The 20542-nt window shown below is 35.0% G+C and overlaps 3 protein-coding genes across 3 annotated transcripts; 1 reads left to right on the top strand and 2 right to left on the bottom strand.

Annotated features, from left to right (window-relative positions):
- The first annotated feature begins 1162 nt into the window (after positions 1 to 1162).
- On the top strand, positions 1163 to 2556 carry LOC109158717 (non-classical arabinogalactan protein 30-like). Its single transcript, XM_019306615.1, has 2 exons — positions 1163 to 1733; positions 2061 to 2556. Exons 1-2 carry the CDS (start codon positions 1163 to 1165, stop codon positions 2363 to 2365), a joined length of 876 nt encoding a protein of 291 aa, XP_019162160.1. The 3' UTR covers positions 2366 to 2556.
- Positions 2557 to 2905: 349 nt separating this feature from the next.
- On the bottom strand, positions 2906 to 3853 carry LOC109158655. The gene is made up of 4 exons (XM_019306547.1): positions 3812 to 3853; positions 3619 to 3724; positions 3276 to 3351; positions 2906 to 3135 (listed from the first exon to the last, which is right to left on the bottom strand). The coding sequence occupies exons 2-4, from the start codon at positions 3703 to 3705 to the stop codon at positions 2981 to 2983; spliced, it is 318 nt and encodes a 105-aa protein (XP_019162092.1). The 5' UTR covers positions 3706 to 3724; positions 3812 to 3853; the 3' UTR covers positions 2906 to 2980.
- A 2814-nt stretch (positions 3854 to 6667) lies between these two features.
- Positions 6668 to 10948, bottom strand: LOC109158718 (glycine-rich cell wall structural protein 1.8-like). The gene is made up of 6 exons (XM_019306616.1): positions 10847 to 10948; positions 10468 to 10784; positions 8663 to 8715; positions 8244 to 8405; positions 7878 to 8213; positions 6668 to 7832 (listed from the first exon to the last, which is right to left on the bottom strand). Exons 1-6 carry the CDS (start codon positions 10946 to 10948, stop codon positions 6700 to 6702), a joined length of 2103 nt encoding a protein of 700 aa, XP_019162161.1. The 3' UTR covers positions 6668 to 6699.
- Positions 10949 to 20542: the final 9594 nt, after the last annotated feature.

Consider the following 20542-nt stretch of genomic DNA (forward strand, 5'->3'; position numbering starts at 1 on the left):
TCATAATTATAAAGTTGATATGTTGTTTGCATGGACAGCTCAACTGGTTATAGGGGTGAAGTTTATGAAGAATGATAAGGGATCGAGTCTCGCTGGTCACAGTGTGGCTGGTCACACTGTAACCAGCGATATCTCAAAGTGAGGGGGAAGAAAGTTAATACATTTATGTGCGGTAAAAGATATAGGGGTTTAAATCTAGGTTTCTTTTGACTTTTTTTTTTAGAAATTAAATTTTATTTTTAATAATCATATTTTTATTTTACAACATGAAAGGTTAAAATTTTTTTACATCCTTCTCGACATTATCATAACTTTTATATAGCAAATTATTAATTAAAATTGTGGATTGGGGAGCTAGGAATGACTTTGGGATGAAGAACACGTGATATAGTGGTTATTAATTAAACTTGTGATCATTAAATCCCAATGGATTATATTATCTTCTTTCCATGTATGCCAGCTCCCATCTCTCCCATCACAATAAAACTTAATTTACTAATTAGATATGAGCCTAAATATTACCTATTGAACCAATGAGCTAATTAAGCTGGGGCGATTAAGCAGAATTTATCTTGTACTTATACACATTCTTAGATAGTAGTTATGGAGAACCGTACACACCTTCAAATGACAACGGTAGCTAAATCCTCTCTCTTTAATTTGCAAGCTAAGTAGTGTTGCATAAATTTTATTTTAAAAAAAAAATCCCTGAAAATATAAACAAATTGTTGTTTAAAGTGAAAAGATTTTGATTGTTCCCTTAACAAATAGGGAGTAGAAAAATTTGCATTTGAAAGGAGGCAGATCAGGGATGGTACGTGGCTTAGCTTGGAAGACACTCTTCCATGGATCCAGAAATCCAGACTGTCTCTTTCTGCAGGTTTAAGTTATATTGAAGAGGATTAAGTTAAGTGAGGGAGGAAGCTAAGTACTATAATTACTAGCCTGGGTAAAATGTGCATGAAGATCAGAATAAGAAAATATCGAATCTCTGATCTGCATGTGAGTTTCCTTCTACTGTGCCACATCTAATGCTTCCATTCTTAATATTCCAATCCCAACTTTTGACTTATTTTTCATGCATCTATCTCTTCAAACTGCTATAAATACGTTCCCTTTGTAGGGTTTTGGAAGTGATCAGTTGAACTAGGAATTAGGAAAGATGGGAAGTAGGGCCCTTCTACACATCTCTTTTCTTGTGCTTATTGCCTCATCCTTCACAGTGCTTGCCCTAAACGATGACATTCTAAGCACTAACAACATTGCACAACCGCCGAGCACCTCATTGCCTCCGGTCCCGTCGCCTAATAAGCCGCCGCACAAGCACCGCCACCACCGCCACAAACACCCTCTCGCGCCTGCCCCCTCACCACTTCCTCCTCCACCACCGCCTCCAAAGCCTCCCACCCACCCCTCATCTCCGCCTCCAAAGGCACCGGTTCACCCATCACTGCCCCCTCCTCCAAAGGCACCGGCTCACCCATCACTGCCCCCTCCTCCAAAGGCACCGGCTCACCCATCACTGCCCCCTCCTCCAAAGGCTCCGGCTCACCCACCACCGCCTCCTCCCAAGGCTCACACTCCCCCTCCACCCATCCACCACTCACCACCGCCACCACCACCACCATCTCCCACAGTTCCAAAGAAACCCATAGCTGTACGTGGGCTTGTTTACTGCAAATCTTGCAAGTATAAGGGTGTTGATAACCTCTACAAAGCTAAACCTATCAAAGGTTAGTTAATCCCACTTTTTTTTTTGTTAGAAAGGGAAATGCGCAACCACTACTTGAGTGTGTAACTGGCTAGTTAACAAATGACCAGTAAATAAGTCTAAGTGTTGCTCGTATATAGGTAATGGCTCAAATCTCCACTTAACATTGTAGTTATTAAGTCAACTATTTACCAAGTGGACTAGGGTTAATCTCACACTCTTGATTTTACACTTCTTAATTATACTTTTTACATAAGATTGCTAGTATCTACATCTTGCGAGATTAGACTATATATATAGTTCATACTAATGTGTTAATCAATACTTTTAAATGTTATATATACAACAGGAGCTGTAGTGAAACTAGCATGCAACAACACAAAGTACCATCTATCTGTGACCACAAAGACGGACAAGAATGGGTTCTTCTTGTTCTACATGCCAAAGATAGTGAGCAGCGCAGGGTACAGAAAGTGCAAGGTGTATTTGGTCAAATCACCCTTGAGCCAATGCAGTGAGAAGACCAACTACAAACTTGGCAAAGACGGAGCTCCGTTGATCCCCACTCCACTCAAACTACCAGCGCCGTACAACCTCTACACCGTCGGCCCTTTCGCATTCGAACCTTCCAAGAAGGTTCTTTGCCCACGTTGATGACACCCATGCATGCATTATGTTACGTTGTAGCGTTGTTCTAGCTAATTTCTGAGGATTAATCTTCTTTTTTTGTTTGTTTGTTTATTTTGGGTTGATGGTGTCATAGTATTGAAGAACTTACGTTGTAGACTTGTTGTAATGATGTAGTGTCTCTACGAATAAAGAAGTTAGATTAATAAAGGAATAAAGTTTGGAAAAAGTTTTTTTGCGTGTTAATATGTATTCAAAATTTGAAATAAAAAAGGAATAATTGACATGCAAATATCAATGTATGATTAGAGTTCATCTATCTGAAATCCCATCAAGATTGAGATTGTTTAAAGCGGCAGCAGCACCAACTGCTGCTTCTTTAGCTGCTTGCTCCTGCAAAGTAACATTTATATATATATATATGTGGTAAGTGATTTAATAACCTCAGTGGGTTGAATCTGTGGCTTATACATCTGAAGCTAGCATATAAGCAGAAGCATTGATTACCTGAAAATATTGTTTGTTATATTCTTCCCAAATAAGTCTCTTTAGTCTTCTCTCCTCTTCAGTACAAATATAGCAACTCACCTTCATATTGAAATATACACACAAAAGAAGTAACCATAAAGACCAAATTCTGCATTATAAAATAAATAAGGGTATGCAAACTCGATCATATTCACACACATCAACATCATCAACGTCGGAAAGGCAGTCCGTTTCATCGAGAGAGGGCATGTTTGCAAACTTCTGGGAAGTGTCTCCACCATTGATGCCACTATTGTCAGTGGCAGCTGCTGAAATAAGTATACATTTGAATATAATTAAGAAAGCTGAGAACATATATAGAAGTAGAATGACTGGGAATTGAAGGAAAAGATCGGATCGATCCTGAGTTTTGGGAAATTAATTCATTGATAGTTTAGATGATGCATACAAGCACCTGAATCCGCCATTGCCATCGTGTTCCCTTTCCCACTGTTTCGACTTTCTTCAGAACTCCAATCCCCTTCCTAAGCATTTGGATAAGCTTTTTCATGTGAGACGACACTAAAAACGTACTCGATGTGAAAATAAACTACTTATAATAATCCTAATAGTTCACATCCACAATTCGTATGTATGCCAAAAGTAGAAATCAAAACATAATTCGAAAATATCATCATTCAAAAGTTAAAGAACAAACATATATATATGATTGCGTTTTTGCAGAAACGGTGACTACTTGTATATATAGTGTATGATTAAACAATAAACTTGTGATTCCTCAACGTAACTACCTGAACAGATGGTTTGGTTAATCGTGTTTCCTTTTCAGAATTTTGAAAAGCTGCTGGAGGGTCTGATGATCCGCCCATAAGATCCATCCCCAGAGAGTTCAATGAACTGCATGCATAAATGAAAAAATAAAATAAAAAAATAGAAACATTTGAAAAGTGATTCACAAAGAAATTTAGATCGAGATGAACGAACCAAAAGGATCGGATGCAGTCACCTGTCCCGTGAGCAAAGTGAGATTCTTTTCCCTTGATCAACTATTTATACATTTGTTAACTATTAACCTAATGGGATTCCTAAAATACCGACCTAGGGTTTTCCATTCCTAAAAGAGCCCTAGGGTTTCATTTTTAACTATTAACCGGTCCATTCCTAAAAGAGCCTAGTAGCCCTAGGGTTTCAGTTTTAATTAATGAGTCCATTAGTATTAACTCTATAGGTATTAACCTGGGCACATTCTTAAAAGAGCAGCCTAGCTAGGGTTTCAGGTATTAATTAACATTAACCTGAGATCGAGAGACCAAAAGTCATTCACAAAGAAATTGTAATCTAGGATGTAGCTAGTCATCACCAATTTCAATTCATGGTGTGTCATCAGAATTCCACTGCACATCGGAGACTTTGATGTTATTATCATATCGCGAGTCCAAAGCTTCAATTCGTTTAGTCTCTTCCTATCGCTGACGTGACCGGCCGGCCTATCTCCGCCGCAACGTAACCGCTTTAATTTCAATCCCCCACCTCCTCTCATCTTTTCTCTCGTTCAAGATCTTCTTAACAATATAATCTTGTCAACAAATCATCCACCGTTTGTAGAATAGAAGAGTGTGAAATCAACGACTCATTCTCGGCTGCTACATACAGACCTGCTTTTCCCAAATCAACCCGGCCTTACAAAAATTCAACGGACGGAAGGGAACAACCATCCTAGATCATCATATCGTAGTTTTCTCAGGGTTCTTCGTCCCAGTTTGATGGCGGCTTGTTAGTTCACCGGAGATACAGAGGAGCACTGACGTGTTATGAAATTAGATGAGATGATCAGGCCAGTTTTCGGATATTTGGACACCCGTTCTTATAAATAAGTGAAGCCCTACTAACTAAGTGTATAATAAATGAAGCCCTACTAACTAACTGTATAATCTTTAAAACTAATATCGTAAAATATATGTTACATAATGGTTTTGTCATGCTCAATTAATTAATTAGGTCTTAATTATTGAAGCTTGATCAATTAATTAATTAGGTCCTAATTATTGAGGCCTTGTGTTGTTGCCCATCTTGCCCCCGCTCTAAAATCTGGCTATGAGATGATGTATTCTCCTCAAGAAGTTTTTGGTGGAGATTTCCGGCAAATTTTACCAGAAGGCAAGATATTGTGGGGGCAGCGAGAAGTTTTAAGGTTAACAAAGAATCTTCGTGGTGATGGAGTGGTTGGTAATTCAAGTGACTGGACTTCGTGGTGATGGAGTGGTTGGTAATTCAAGTGATTGGAGTGGTTGGTAATTCAAGTGACGGTGAATCTTCGTGGTGATGGAGTGGTTGGTAATTCAAGTGACGGTGAATCTGAACAATGACACCAACTCTGGATGTGGTACTAGTATCACTGAGTTGGACTACCTTCAAAATCGTGCTACTTTGCTGAAGGCCAAACCTATTTGAGTTGTGATTCGGTTTGTAGATTACTAGGTTGGCAGATCGGGTTTTGGAAGATGCAGATCAGGTTTTGGGGAAATTCAAATTATGCCCACGAATGGCATTAACAACTTCTATTGTTCTCCAAAATTCATGTCATGACAATCAATAAAAGTCAAGGCCAAACACTATCACATGTTGAATTGTTATAGGTTCACATGGAGAAAATAACTCATGTTATAGGTTCACATGGAGAAAATAACTCATGTTATAGGTTCACATGGAGAAAATAACTCATCAGAGCCCGCCATATCAGGGAGTAAATTTGAAGGCGTAGGATTTGAGAATATAATACATGTAGTAGAACTCTAACTATAAATCAATAAGGATGAAGAGTCATTATCATAATATAATACCTATAGTACGTAATGTCCACACATATTTATGTACAACAATATAATTTTCATCAATTATTTTTTCCAAGAATTGAAATGACGGGAAACAAACAAATGGCCTTAAAAATGATTTTTTCCTCTCCTAATGTAACCTCTATTCATCACTCATCAGGTGCTTATGAATTAGCAAATCCACCACTAATTTAAAAAAAAAAAAAAATTGGAGAGAAAATATAGGAGCCATGTATAGCATTACTCGTCCTTAAAAACATACTCCGAAATATTTATAAGGGCATCTTCAATATGAAGAGAAAGAAATGGAGGAAGAAGGAGAAAGGGGGAGATAAATATGTTTAGAATCACATTTCATCCACTTAAGTTCTAAGATGTGGTTACTAATTTTCATATATAATATTTTGGCATGGTCAAATAGTTTACCCAAGTACAAATTAAAAGTGAAAATGCAGGCGTTTAACAAAGAAAAGTGAACAGACGGTGTAATGAATCTAATTCAGAAGTATTAAAAAATGAAGAAATATATACTTCAATTGCATCAATTTAAATCCCCCCTGGAAAGTGATGAAACAAACACCCCGAACATAGACAACGTCGTTGGAAACCTTGTACGTATGCGCAAAATAACATAGACGACATTAACATAACCCCCCACCTGATCTGATCTGTATGTTTAGTTTCCTTGTAGAGTCTCACGTACAGCTAAGGGCTCCTATCACACCAACCTATCTTAATACATACTAGTGTTCCAAACTGTTTATCCTTTCCCAAACATTACTTCTAACAAACCTCATTTATGGAGAAGGACATACATGTAAACAACTATCATCGTTTGTAGTAATATATGTAGAATTTCTGCACGTATCTTTGGAACTACATGTGACTGAAACAGATTTTTTATATTGTTATTTGTTCACGTGGAGATATTTTTTGTTGTCCAGGTTGGATTGGTAATAAAGGTGTATGGGACGTTGGTTATTATGGTTATGTATGAGGGTCTTGGGAGTGCTATAAATACTGGTTTTGCATGCAGGGTTTTTATGTAAGTGAGTGAAGTGAAGAAGATAAAGTGGGTAGCCAAGCAAAGATGGGTATTTTCCAGGGAACAAAGGGTTTTCTGGTGTTGGCTAACCTCTGGGTTATTGTGCTGCTTGTTGGATCTTCATTTATAGTGGTTACCGGGGAGAATGGTGAGAGTGTAAGTGATAATTTGACACAAGGTTTTGAAATGCAACCCGCAGCAAAGCCTAAACCTAAACCTCCTCCACCTTCTCCTCCTCCCGAAGCAAAGCCTAAACCTCCTCCACCGCCTCCTCCTGCACTTGCCGTGGCAAAGCCTAAACCTAAACCTCCTCCACCTCCTCCACCTTCTATTCCTCCCGAAGCAAAGCCTAAACCTCCTCCACCCCCTCCTCCCGCACCTTCCGTGGAAAAGCCTAAACCTAAACCTCCTCCACCTCTTCCACCTTCTATTCCTCCCGAAGCAAAGCCTAAACCTCCTCCACCCCCTCCTCCCGCACCTACCGTGGCAAAGCCTAAACCTTCTCCACCCCCTCCTCCCGCACCTTCCGTGGCAAAGCCTAAACCTAAACCTCCTTCACCTCCTCCACCTTCTATTCCTCCCGAAGCAAAACCTAAACCTCCTCCACCCCCTCCTCCCGCACCTTCCGTGGAAAAGCCTAAACCTAAACCTCCTCCACCTTCTATTCCTCCCGAAGCAAAACCTAAACCTCCTCCACCCCCTCCTCCCGCACCTTCCGTGGAAAAGCCTAAACCTAAACCTCCCCCACCTCCTCCACCTTCTATTCCTCCCGAAGCAAAGCCTAAACCTCCTCCACCCCCTCCTCCCGCACCTTCCGTGGAAAAGCCTAAACCTAAACCTCCTCCACCTCCTCCACCTTCTATTCCTCCCGAAGCAAAGCCTAAACCTCTTCCACCCCCTCCTCCCGCACCTGCCGTGGCAAAGCCTAAACCTTCTCCACCCCCTCCTCCCGCACCTTCCGTGGCAAAGCCTAAACCTAAACCTCCTCCACCTCCTCCACCTTCTATTCCTCCCGAAGCAAAACCTAAACCTCCTCCACCCCCTCCTCCCGCACCTTCCGTGGAAAAGCCTAAACCTAAACCTCCTCCACCTCCTCCACCTTCTATTCCTCCCGAAGCAAAGCCTAAACCTCCTCCACCCCATCCTCCCGCACCTTCCGTGGAAAAGCCTAAACCTAAACCTCCTCCACCTTCTATTCCTCCCGAAGCAAAGCCTAAACCTCCTCCACCCCCTCCTCCCGCACCAGCTCTCAAGGTATTGGCCTTACCCTCGGATCCACTACCACCTCCCCCACATAAGCCAGTCGCAGCAAAACCACCCCCTCCACCTAAGGTAGGCGCAGCCAAACCACCTCCTCCGAAGGCAACTGCAGCTAAACCGCCGCCTCCACCCAAGGCAGCCGCAGCAAAACCACCTTCTCTGAAGGTAGCTGCTGCAAAACCACCCCCTCTACCAAAGGTCGGTGCAGCCAAACCACCTCCTCCGAAGGCAGTCGCAGCCAAACCACCCCCTCCACCAAAGGCAGGCGTAGCCAAGCCACCTCCTCCGAAGGCAGCTGCAGCTAAACCGCCCCCACCACCCAAGGCAGCCGCAGCAAAACCACCCCCTCCACCCAAGGTAGCAGCGGCCAAACCACCTCCTCCACCGAAGGTAGCTGCAGCAAAACCACCTCCTCTGAAGGCAGCTGCAGCTAAACCGCCCCCTCCACCCAAGGTAGCCAAAATACCACCCCCTCTACCCAAGGTAGCCGCAGCCAAACCACCCCCTCCTCCCAAGGAAGCTGCAGCTAAACCCCCTCCATCCAAGGTAGTAGCAGCCAAACCACCCCCTCCACCCAAGGTAGCAGCAGCCAAGCCACCCCCTCCGCCCAAGGCAGCCGGAGCCAAACCACCCCCTCCACCCAAGGTAGGTGCAGCCAAACCGCCCCTCCTCCCAAGGCAGCCGCAACCAAACCACCACCTCCACCCAAGGCAGCTGCAGCAAAACCACCCCCTCCCCCCAAGGTTTCAAACCTGCTTTAAACAAAGTTATTCTAAATTCTTACGAGTATTATGCATGCATGGAGCAATATTCTAAGTTCTTACGAGTATATTTAATGCATGCATCGTGTTGATGATGCCATAGTATTGGAAGAAGCCACTTGTACTGAAGATGTAATATCCACTGTTGTCTCTACGAATAAAGAAAATAATAAATGAATCAATATGGACATTTTATTTATTTTCGTTTGCTTTTATCAGCCCACCAACATGGGTTTTAGTGATTGGAGTCCGACAAATTAAATTCATCTTTATTAAAATCTCAATAACCTGGCCCAAACCGATCTAGATGGGCAAATTATGCTGTGGAACCATGTCCTCTTTGCAAGATGGACAAAGTTCTAAAACTGTCATAATTTTGAATATAAAGTTAAATAATTATGAACATAGAGTTATGTAATTGTGAATATAGAGTTCAATAATTGTGAATATGAAGTTCAAAAATTATGAACATAAAATTTTATAATTATGAACATAGAGTTCTGTAATTGTGAATATAGAGTTCAATAATTGTGAATATGAAGTTCAAAATTTATTAACATAGAGTTTTATAATTATGAACATAAAGTTCAATAATTATAAACATAAAACTGTGTTCACCTTGCAAGGTGGACATGGTTCCACGACATAACAATTAGATCTAGATGTTCGTTTTCGTTTTCTTTTAATTGAAATATTTAAAAAATCTAAGTATTCCAAAATCAATTTATTTTACATTATTCAGTGTGCACCTAAAAAAATATCACAATAATCAAATAAAACATTCTTCAATCAATAACAAGTCTAGCTAGCTCAATTACCAAAATCAAATTAAAAAATAGATTGGAAATTATCATATACTTAGGGTGGATTTGGTTCATGGATTTACACCCTAGGAATTGGAATTAAAATCATAGTTGGGGTGTGCTTGGTTGACAGGTTTAACTTGATCTAAGAAATGGGTATCAAAGATTCAAAGCGATTGGTATTGTTTGGTTGATAGATTTTTCGAACACTACTATGGGTTTCAAATACCCCCTTAATTGAAAAACTCATTCCCAAATAAAATAATGGTATCATCCCCTTTCATTCCATTATTCCTTCTCATCCCCTTTGATTAGTGCTTTTATATATATATATATATTTTTGTTCATATTGGTGTTTTGGATGTCTTTATATTAGAATCAATTGTCTTGATTTTGTGTTCTTGTATTTTTAAAATCTTTATTCCCATTATTGAATCATACATAACCAAACAACATTATTGATAATCATTCTCATTCCATCCTACTACCAAACATGCAAAATACTTTCACTAAAACTCATTACCATTACCAAGTATTTGATACTCATTCCGATTCCGATTCCCATTTGCGAACCAAACACACCCTTAGGAGGCGTTTGGTTCAGGTTATATAAGATAACCAAGGTTATATTTGCCTCGTAATATAAGATTCCATGTTTGGTTCAAGTTATGTAATTTACCCCCAGGAATGTAACATAACCACCATATAAGGTTTTTAGATATTGCAAGGGAATGTGAGATGATGAGAACTATAATGAATTGTATTAACAGTAATTAATTGTATTAACATTATAAGACCTAGGTATATATACAAGAAGAGACTTAGGGAGACTAGGATTGAGAATCATAAGTAGACTCAAATACATAGATAGAGTCCTAATACTCGCCCTCAAGCACGGGGTACAGATGTGACCTGTAGCTTGTCTCTAAGAAAAGGAAACCTAGGACCTGCTAAAGTTTTTGTAAATATGTCAGCAGGTTGATCTTTGGTAGAGATAAAGTTGACTTGAATCTCTCCCTTGGCAACTCTGTCTCTCACAAAATGATAGTCAATTTCAACATATTTAGTGCGAGCATGAAAAATAGGATTAACACATAGATATGTAGCACCAAGATTATCACACCACAAATTTGGAACTGAAATCCCAGTGATGCCAATCTCACGTAAGAGGGAGATAACCCAGATCACTTCAGCACAAACATTAGCTAACCCCTTGTATTCAGCCTCCGTAAAGGATCTTGCAACAGTTCTTTGCTTCTTGCATACCCAAGACACAAGATTTGACCCAAGAAAAACAACATAACCACTGGTTGACTTACGATCCTCAGGGCAGCCAGCCTAGTCTGAGTCAGATAAGGTATGTAATTCTCTGTATTCAGATTTTCAGATATGTAAACCATAAGATAGAGTCCCTTTGACATACCTCAATACAGGTTTGGCTTGTTCCAAATGAGTGAACGTAGGAGCATGCATGTGTTGACAAAGTTGATTGACTGCAAAGGATAAATCTGGTCTGGTGATAGTAAGATACTGAAGAGCTCCAGCCAGACTTCGATATTGCGTAGGATCATTTTCATACCGTTTGCAACACGAATGTGCCGTGTGTCCAAAATTTCCACAAAGTTGACACTTCGGTTGGCGATTGTCGTTCCTACTACCACGACTACGACCACCGCTATTCCTGCGACGGCCGCCACTACCGCCACGAGATTGCCCAGATTTCTAGACGGAAAAAGCTGTCGGCGACGGTCCTCCACTGCCGACGACGAACTCATCGGCACTGAGGAGGTCCGAGAGTTCATGAAGGCTCACCGGTGTTCCTCAGACATTGAGAGAATATACAAGACCCCAAAATTCAGGGCGCAAACCCCGAAATACGTAAAAGTTTTGTTCTTCAAGCGGAAGGTGCCAGCCGGCGAGAGTTAAATCCTCAATGAGAACCTGTGCCAGACCGATATAATCAGTGACGGAAGCATCACCTTTGTAACACCTCCGATTTTACCACATTTTTAAAACTTAAAAGTATAGGAAAACATCTAATAATCAAGACATAAAGTAACGAAAGCTATATAAAATCAGGGCGAGTTATGCCACACCTATCTCAGACATAGGTGCACAGGCAGAAAAATCTATCAATTCAAACAAAACATAAAGTGTCAAGGCACACAGGCCGCTAACTAGGCTCACAGGCCAACAAAACATAACGTCTACACAGGACAACTAATCTATCTAGCGATCCACGTCTAACGCTCTCAGACATCTATCTACTCAAAACCTGTAGAACAAGGGAAAAATAACATAGGGATGACACCCGGTCAGTGAATATTGCTAGTAACCCATCAATACGCGTTAAATAATATAAATATATAAGTATAAACAAAACCATTTTGAAAAGGAATACAGTATATATCATTTCAAAACCCAAGAGAGAAGTCAACTTCAAAGACTCATCCAACACTCTCAAAGGAAGCAAGGAATCACCATTCTCACAACAACAACAAGCAACAAACATGAAAGACAAACAACTCAGGATGCATTCTACTGATCACAAAGTAGAATACATTAAGACATGCTCATAAGCAAAGAATTCACATTCACATAGTGGCAACTACATGCCACAGTGACAACTACATGTCACAAGTATCATAGTTCCAACCTTATGCCCTGTTCCAACCTTATGGCTACCCTGGCCAGGGTACCATTAAATATCATATCACAAAACCGCCAATCTCGTGAGCAAATCTCAAGTAACAAACCACCAATCTCAATCATAGTCACACAAGGTCATCATCATTACCAAGAAGACTAAGACTCAACAATTGTCTTAATCAAATATCAACAAAGGTACAACGATTAACATACGATCATATCATAGGAATCAATCAAGAGATCACAATAAGGACATGAGACCATACTCAACAACAAAGGATCACAATCCAACACCAAATGATTGTCAACACAAGTTGGCAATCTCAATACGAAGGAACAAACCACACACACTAGCATATCAACATCAAACTAGCATGCTTATCAAACAGGTAAGTAGCCCAACGAATCACAAGGTTGGACCCTTAGCACGATTCAAGACACTAAATCCTACATGGATTCCTAACATACCGTTCAAGACATACGAAACATCAAGAAGACTCACAAATAGCCTAATAAAACAACATCGGGAGGTAAAAACATCAATACCGAGTCAAAAGAATCACGGGGAACAAATCCCCGCCCAACGCCACAAGTGTTCCCCGCGGGTGGGGCCACGGGTGGACCTCCACCCACGGTTCTGCCCGCGGGTACATACACCTACGAACCACGTACCCTGCGGGTGGGGCGACGGGTAGGGCCCTGCCCGCCGTTCCGTCCGCGGGTACACCCCTGTACACCAATGTTATCCCTTCGGGGATTTTCAACAAAAATGCCAAGTTCAAGTCCAAAACACCCAAAATCTCACACACAACAATAATATGACTTGAACCCAAGAAATAGCCAAGCAATGGCATTCAGTCCACACTGCACGGCTGGTGTGATGTCCGATATCCAAGGACATAACTTCATCAGACAACGATGACATGAGCATAGAGAGAAGTGCCTGATCCTGACGAACCCATGGATGATAAGCAGGATTCGGCAGAGGCAGCGCTCCCTCTTCGCCGGACGAAATCGTGGCCGGCGGGCAAGGATTGGTTCCGTCGAAGAAACACATTAAATCATGTCCGTTGAGAAAAGCAACAACTTGAGCCTTCCAAAATAAGAAGTTCCGATTAGTCAATTTGACGCTGATGAAGTGATGAGCTGTGGAGAGGGTGGTTACGGTTGAAGTAACCGATGAGAGAGGGGCATTAGAAACGGTCCGTTTAGAGGAATTGACAGATCCGTCGGCCATGGGAAATAAACCCTAGCTAGCTGATACCAGATGAGAAATGTAATGAATTGTATTAACGTAACAGTAATGAATGACAAGAGTATAACACCTAGGTATATATACAAGAAGAGACTTAGGGAGACTATGATTGAGAATCATAAGTAGACTCAAATACATATATAGAGTCCTAATAGAGATACCCTCCATTTTCTTAGGTAATCTCACATTCCCTTGTTTTATTGCTAATTTTGTCATTTCAATTCATTGTTTAAGTTAATTATTGTTCAAACTCTTAGTTAATTAATTTTAAATTATTTATTTCTACATTTACCATTGTCTTATTTATTTATTTATTTATTTTAAATTTAAATTTATTAAAATACATAAAAATAGGTTAATAATATTCAAGTAAAAATAATCATCATACCATAAAAAAGTAACTCTTCAACCAAACAGATTTATATTACATATCTTAGTTTTAAACCAAATACAAGAATCGAACATTCCAAGTAATCTAACATTCTCAGCAATCTAACATTCCCTAAGGTAATATAACATTCTGTGAACCAAACACCCCCTTAGTGTTTGGTTGACAACTGTTTAAAACACAACTATGTGATTTAATTACCCATTCAATTAAAAACTTCATTCTCTAATTAAAAAAGGTTTCATTCCATCCGTAATATGATTTTTAAGTTTCGATTAGTGCTTTTAAATTTTTGTTTTGATTTATTTTGTTCGTATTAGTGTTATAGATGTCATTATATTAGGATCAATTGTTTTGAATTTTTATTTTTGTATTTTTAATACATTTATTCCCATTATAGGGTTATACATAACCAAACATCAATATTTGTAATCATTCTAATTTCTCCCTACTACCAAATATGCAAAATATTTTCACCAAAATCCATTATTTGATTTTCATTCCGATTCCGATTCCCATGTGTAAACCAAACACACCCTTAATTTTATTATGAATTATTAATAATCAAATAAAGCGTTTTAAACTGAACAAAGTTGTGTGTGTATTTAGGCATTATTTCAATAAAGTATCCTTGATGAAAACTGGCAATGTTTATATATACATTAATTAATAATCTCATCCCCAACCCTCACTGACGATATGATGTCGCTCTCGCCACCGCCTTCGCCGCTGCCACCACTACCGTCCACCATCTCCACTAGACAAATTGCTGTTTCTTTTTTGGCTAAAGAAAGAGACGCAATCCTTCCCACTAGCAGTTGTACGTATATGTTGTGTGCATCTTTTATTTTTGTGTTTTGGAGATGGAATCAATTAAGAGTGTGTAATTGCATATATATATATATATATATATATATATATATATATATATATATATATATATATATATATATATATATATATATATATATATATATATATATATATATATATATATATATATATGTGTGTGTGTGTGTGTGTGTGTGTGTGGGTTTAACATTTGCGCCTAACCCTTTGACGAGACGAGTACTCATATCACTTTATAAAAAAAAGGTTCTCAATTATGCTCCTAACTATTTGCTTTTCTTTGACACACTATAATTAGCTTTCTTTGATCAAAGAATAAATAATTTAGGGGGTTAGGTCATTTAAATATGTTATCAGACCATGCGAATCACAGTAAAATTAGTTTTACAATTAATTTGGTAATCACAAAATTTCAAGTTTCTCATGTGTGTTGTCTAATTGTCTTCTTGGTTTGAACTTTTACTTTCTTGTGATCCTTTGTTAATTATATATACTTTCAAGGTAAGTTTTACCCAAAATGCACTTATCAGAAATAAAAAATTTGGGACCCTAGTTTTCTTAGTCCGTGATTGTCTATCTTGCACTCAAAGTTGTTGTTTGCTAATTAAGTCTACCATATGTCCATATATATGTTGATTAGCTGTGCCTTTTCCCTTTTCCTTTTTTTTTTTTTTTTTTTTTTTTTTTTTTAAAGAAAAACACCTATAAAATGAAGGTTGGTTATTCAATTCGATTTTTTTTTGAATGTTACTGATTCTATTACATTGTAGTATCTGTTCAAGCATATCGATCTAATTAATTTCATATATTTACATATGCAAAATGTTTGTATCACATTATGTGTGACTGTTTAATCTTATTAACTTAGGAATATAATTGTTGTTGTTATTGACTATTTTTTAGTGCTAAATAATCAATAGAAAAATAGATTGATATATTGTTGTATATATAGATTGAAGAGATTATATATGTTTTTTTTAATCTTATAATAAAATGATATAAAGATATGCCTTTAATTAATTTAATTATATTGTACCTGACTTCTAATTGTACAAACTATATCAACTTAAGAAATCTCGATGTCTTGTGCAATTGATAAGAATTTTGAGAATTCAATTTTTTTCATGAATTAAAACCTCGATCACTAGAAGTACTCGGTCAATATATTATAAATTTGTAATGTTTTATTTTTAATTTCAATTTTTATTAAAACCTTACAACACAAGTTTGCTCACCACAAGTAATAAAGTTAAGCAGATAATAAAACTATATTTTTATTATTTTGAAAATAATGATCAAATAAATCTTAGAATTACATGTGAAACTACAATTGAATCATCAGATTATTTTAAAAATAATAATAATTAGATCTCTAAACAATCCCAAACTATGCAATGAAATTGAAAGTGACATGTATACATGATTGTAGGCTAACATATATGGTAGTTAATAATATTAAATAAAATTTTAAAAATCCCTCTTCGTCTCAAGCCGGAGATGAAGAAATGATCTTTGTCTCTAGCCAAAGATGATTTTAATTTTATATTATTAAAATAGATTTCAAAATTAATTTTTAAAAAGTTAATTGCCATGTCAGCCTACAACTGGGTGTATAGGTCACTTTTGATTTAATTGCACGATTTGAAATTATTAAGGAACCCAATTACAATTTTATGAGTTAAATGACCTAATTGTAATTAGGCTATTCCCATCCATACAATTTTCTTTCACTTTCAAAATATCATATCACTAAATTCACCATTATTCACTATTTACTTTTCATCAATGCAATTCTATCTCATCTTCTAAAAATGGTCCCATCCACATTCGCATCAACTTATACAAAATTATTTCTTTTATCAATAAAATAATAATAATAATAATAATTATTATTATTATTATTATTATTATTATTATTATTAGTATAACTGTTATATAATGCACTTAAGTACAGGATTAATGAGTATTAATCCATTTTATCTTCGCTAATCAAGTTTGAAATGAATATATTACTGTAGTTTCACGGCCATGTTGTAATATTTCCTTTTCCGACAAATATTCTTATTTTTCAAGCCACTTATGCTTCTGAGATATCTCATGATATTTTTGGGATTTGATTGCTAGATGACACCAAATACGATGTTACCATCCTTTTTCTTTTTGTTATTTATAAGAAAGAAGAAAATACTTTCTCTCTCTATATATATATACACACACACACATCTATATCTATATCTATATATATATAAAACTAAAATCCTCCTAACCAAATTTCCCCCCCAAAACTTAGGGGTATTTCTGTAATATAATAATAATAATAATAATAATAATAATAATAATAATAATAATAATGTTATTACCTTAAATAAATAAATTTTTATCCTTTTCTTTTGAATTAATATTTTCTACCTATAAATACAAATTAGTATTTTCTACCTTAAATAAATAAATTATTTTGCCTAATTTATATTATATTCTTTAAGCTACAAGTTTGACCTGATATCTTCCTAACCCATTTTATTGTATTGAGCCTGGGTACACACAATTCCAAATAAATACATTAGGAATAATAATTATATTAGTAATATATTATTAATTAAATAATTAGGGGAAATGATGGTTAGAACAGTGTACTTAACGTATAGGTTACTCATATAATAGGTAGTAATTAAGGTGATTATTGTTAATTAAGCTAATTAGTGTGTAGTATATGTACATATGGAATCTATATCTATATATATATATATATATATATAAAACTAAAATCCTCCTAGCCAAATTTTCCCCCCAAAACTTAGGGGTATTTCTGTAATATAATAATAATAATAATAATAATTATATATATAAAACTAAAATCCTCCTAGCCAAATTTTTCCCCCAAAACTTAGGGGTATTTCTGTAATATAATAATAATAATAATAATAATAATAATAATAATAATAATAATAATAATATTAATAATAATAATGTTATTACCTTAAATAAATAAATTTTTATCCTTTCCTTTTGAATTAATATTTTCTACCTATAAATACAAATTAGTATTTTCTACCTTAAATAAATAAATTATTTTGCCTAATTTATATTATATTCTTTAAGCTACAAGTTTGACCTGATATCTTCCTAACCCATTTTATTGTATTGAGCCTGGGTACACACAATTCCAAATAAATACATTAGGAATAATAATTATATTAGTAATATATTATTAATTAAATAATTAGGGGAAATGATGGTTAGAACAGTGTACTTAACGTATAGGTTACTCATATAATAGGTAGTAATTAAGGTGATTATTGTTAATTAAGCTAATTAGTGTGTAGTATATGTACATATGGAATGCCGTGCTAATTACTGTGTAGTATATGTATATGGAATGCCGTGTGAAATTAAAAGTTTTTACCTTTCTTCAAATCTCTTACCATTTTATAATTTCAATACTAAGTTCTTTTGATCTTATTTATTGTGTATAAATACACCTTACATGATCATATACAATCCATCAACTTCACCTACAATCCCAACTAAACTTAATTATTTTATTGACTTTTGCTAATTATCCTGTGTCTTCCACAGTTGAGGTTGATACGTGATTTGCACAGGTGAGGTTTTCATTATCTTAGTTTCATTTTTCTTTCTTTCTTTTTGTTTTTTTTTCTTTGTATTTTTTGATTTTTAAATAAGAAAAGTGGTTCCTAAGACAAAATGTTGATATATTTTTGTTTGTTTGTTTGTTTGTTTTTGTGGAGAAGATACGGATCTATAAAGATTGATCGGGAAGTAATAGAGTTCCTTACTCATCAAGTGGATAAAGTTTGAAGAGGGACGGATTCTCTGTATATGTAAACAGATACAAAGGGAAGCATGATAAGAATACACTAAAAACCAAAATAAAATTCAAAGCATTTTTTTAGTTCTCCATCTCATCATTTCTTTCTTTTTGTATTAATTTTCTACCTTTTTCTAACTATATTCCCCCGTACTTCAATATGTTTTGCAGTTTATATCGTCTGGTATGAGCTTTAAGATACTTAAGGAGGCTTTGCTTCAGCAAAAGGAAATTGAGGAGGAAGATGCTTGGTAACAGAACCCTAATGGTTTAGTTTTTATGGAAAAGCGTAGAGATGCGATCGAGGATGATAATGACAGTGATTTTGATAATTTTGTAATATTTTATGAAACTTAGAGTTAGTATGTTGACTTTGAAATTTGTACATGTTATTCAAGTTTCTATATTTTTTTTAATAAGCAGCGTTAAGAGTTTACGTGGTTCGTTGGGCAAAACAGCAATCAAGCAACAGCTAAATCGAATTGAGGGGTGAGGACGTTGTAGATAGATGCCATTTCTCATCCTACTTTGTCTTTTTCTAAAGAGAGTGGGAATGTGACAGTGAGAAAAGAGAAAAATGAAATGGAGAGATTTTATTTATTTATTTATTTATTTATTCCTAGAAGTTTCTATGTTTTCCTTATACAAATTTATAATTGTAAATTTATATTAATAAATGATTATTATAAATTTATATTAGTGCAATGTAATAGAGTTAGTAGCATTAAAAAAAATTGATTATTAAGACAAAGTATAATTTATTTTATATTGTGGATACATTATTTTTAATAATTTTGATTTAATAATATTATACCTTAATTATAAAAATTCTACCTAATAATTTAAATGTCATACAATAATTATCATAAACAATATTTAATAATTGAAAAATTCCATTAGGCAATAAAAATTACTATTATAAAATCTTTTGTAATATGGACACATTATTTTTAATTATTTCGGTTTAATAATTTTATATCTTATGTATAAAAATTTGAAATAATACTTTTAGTATTATTGAATATTGATTTGACTAACAATTATCTTAATTATTAAAGCAATTAATAGGTATCTAGCTTTAAAAAGTTTTCAAATATATGAATTATACATAGTAGCATAGAATCAATTAGTAAAACAATTATATTAGGTAATCTAATTAATAATTTATTTTTTAAAATTATATCATTTTTTAATAATGAATATTTTCTTAAAGTATATACATAGACTATGGTTATCAATTTAAAATTAAAAGTACACACACACTTAATGTATAATATTAATAATTATGTATTGTTACCTTTTTTGATGTAATTATTATGGTAATTTATATATATATATATATATATATATATATATATATATATATATATATATATATATATATATATATTTATACTTAATATATAATATTATTGGCATGAAATAAATTATACTTACCTTAATATATAATTAATTTTTAATATAATTTTTTTATTTTTATTAAAGGTAACTATTCTGATAATTTTTCTTTCATTCTTTTGTGTAATTATTATGGTAATGTATTTAAATATTGGAAGAGATTAGAACAAATATTATAATTAATATAATTAATGAAATTATTATGGTAATTGCCACAATATTTGGTAATTATAATTAATATAATTAATGAAATTGAGAAATATAAGATTTCTTCCATAGAAATATTTGTGGCAATTTTATTAAATTACAATTAATAAAATATGAATTATAATTAAAGAAATGAAATTATAAAATTAGCAAAACATTAATATTTCTAATTTTTAAAATATACATACATACACTTATGCATTATAATAATCATACAAAATTTAAATGTTACTTTTTAAATTTTTAAATGTAATTTTTTAATTATAAATTATAATTAATGAAATTATATTATAGAACTTTCATATATACATATTAATAAATATTATGTGTATATACAATAAATTATACAATCATATAAAGAAATGCGTCGAATTAGGGTTTAAATTTATTCATTCAAAATTTGGAATTTACATTTTTTTTATTGAAGTCTAAGTACAATT

This window comes from Ipomoea nil, unplaced genomic scaffold (genome assembly GCF_001879475.1).
Source record: "Ipomoea nil cultivar Tokyo-kokei standard unplaced genomic scaffold, Asagao_1.1 scaffold2826, whole genome shotgun sequence".
NCBI lineage: Eukaryota > Viridiplantae > Streptophyta > Magnoliopsida > Solanales > Convolvulaceae > Ipomoea > Ipomoea nil.

What these genes read in the sequence shown, in the direction of transcription:
- LOC109158718 (XM_019306616.1), bottom strand. Translation starts at nt 10,948, where the DNA reads ATGTCAAAGGGACTCTATCTTATGGTTTACATATCTGAAAATCTGAAT. An exon ending in TGCAGCTGCCTTCGGAGGAG is followed by an intron (nt 8,214 to 8,243) that starts GTGGCTTGGCTA and finishes CCTTTGGTGGAG; the next exon opens with GGGGTGGTTTGGCTGCGACT. An exon ending in AGAAGGTGGAGGAGGTTTAG is followed by an intron (nt 7,833 to 7,877) that starts GTTTAGGCTTTT and finishes GGGGTGGAGGAG; the next exon opens with GTTTAGGCTTTGCTTCGGGA.
- LOC109158655 (XM_019306547.1), bottom strand. Translation starts at nt 3,705, where the DNA reads ATGGATCTTATGGGCGGATCATCAGACCCTCCAGCAGCTTTTCAAAAT. An exon ending in TAACCAAACCATCTGTTCAG is followed by an intron (nt 3,352 to 3,618) that starts GTAGTTACGTTG and finishes CCAAATGCTTAG; the next exon opens with GAAGGGGATTGGAGTTCTGA. An exon ending in AATGGCGGATTCAGGTGCTT is followed by an intron (nt 3,136 to 3,275) that starts GTATGCATCATC and finishes TACTTATTTCAG; the next exon opens with CAGCTGCCACTGACAATAGT.
- LOC109158717 (XM_019306615.1), top strand. Translation starts at nt 1,163, where the DNA reads ATGGGAAGTAGGGCCCTTCTACACATCTCTTTTCTTGTGCTTATTGCC. An exon ending in CAAAGCTAAACCTATCAAAG is followed by an intron (nt 1,734 to 2,060) that starts GTTAGTTAATCC and finishes TATATACAACAG; the next exon opens with GAGCTGTAGTGAAACTAGCA.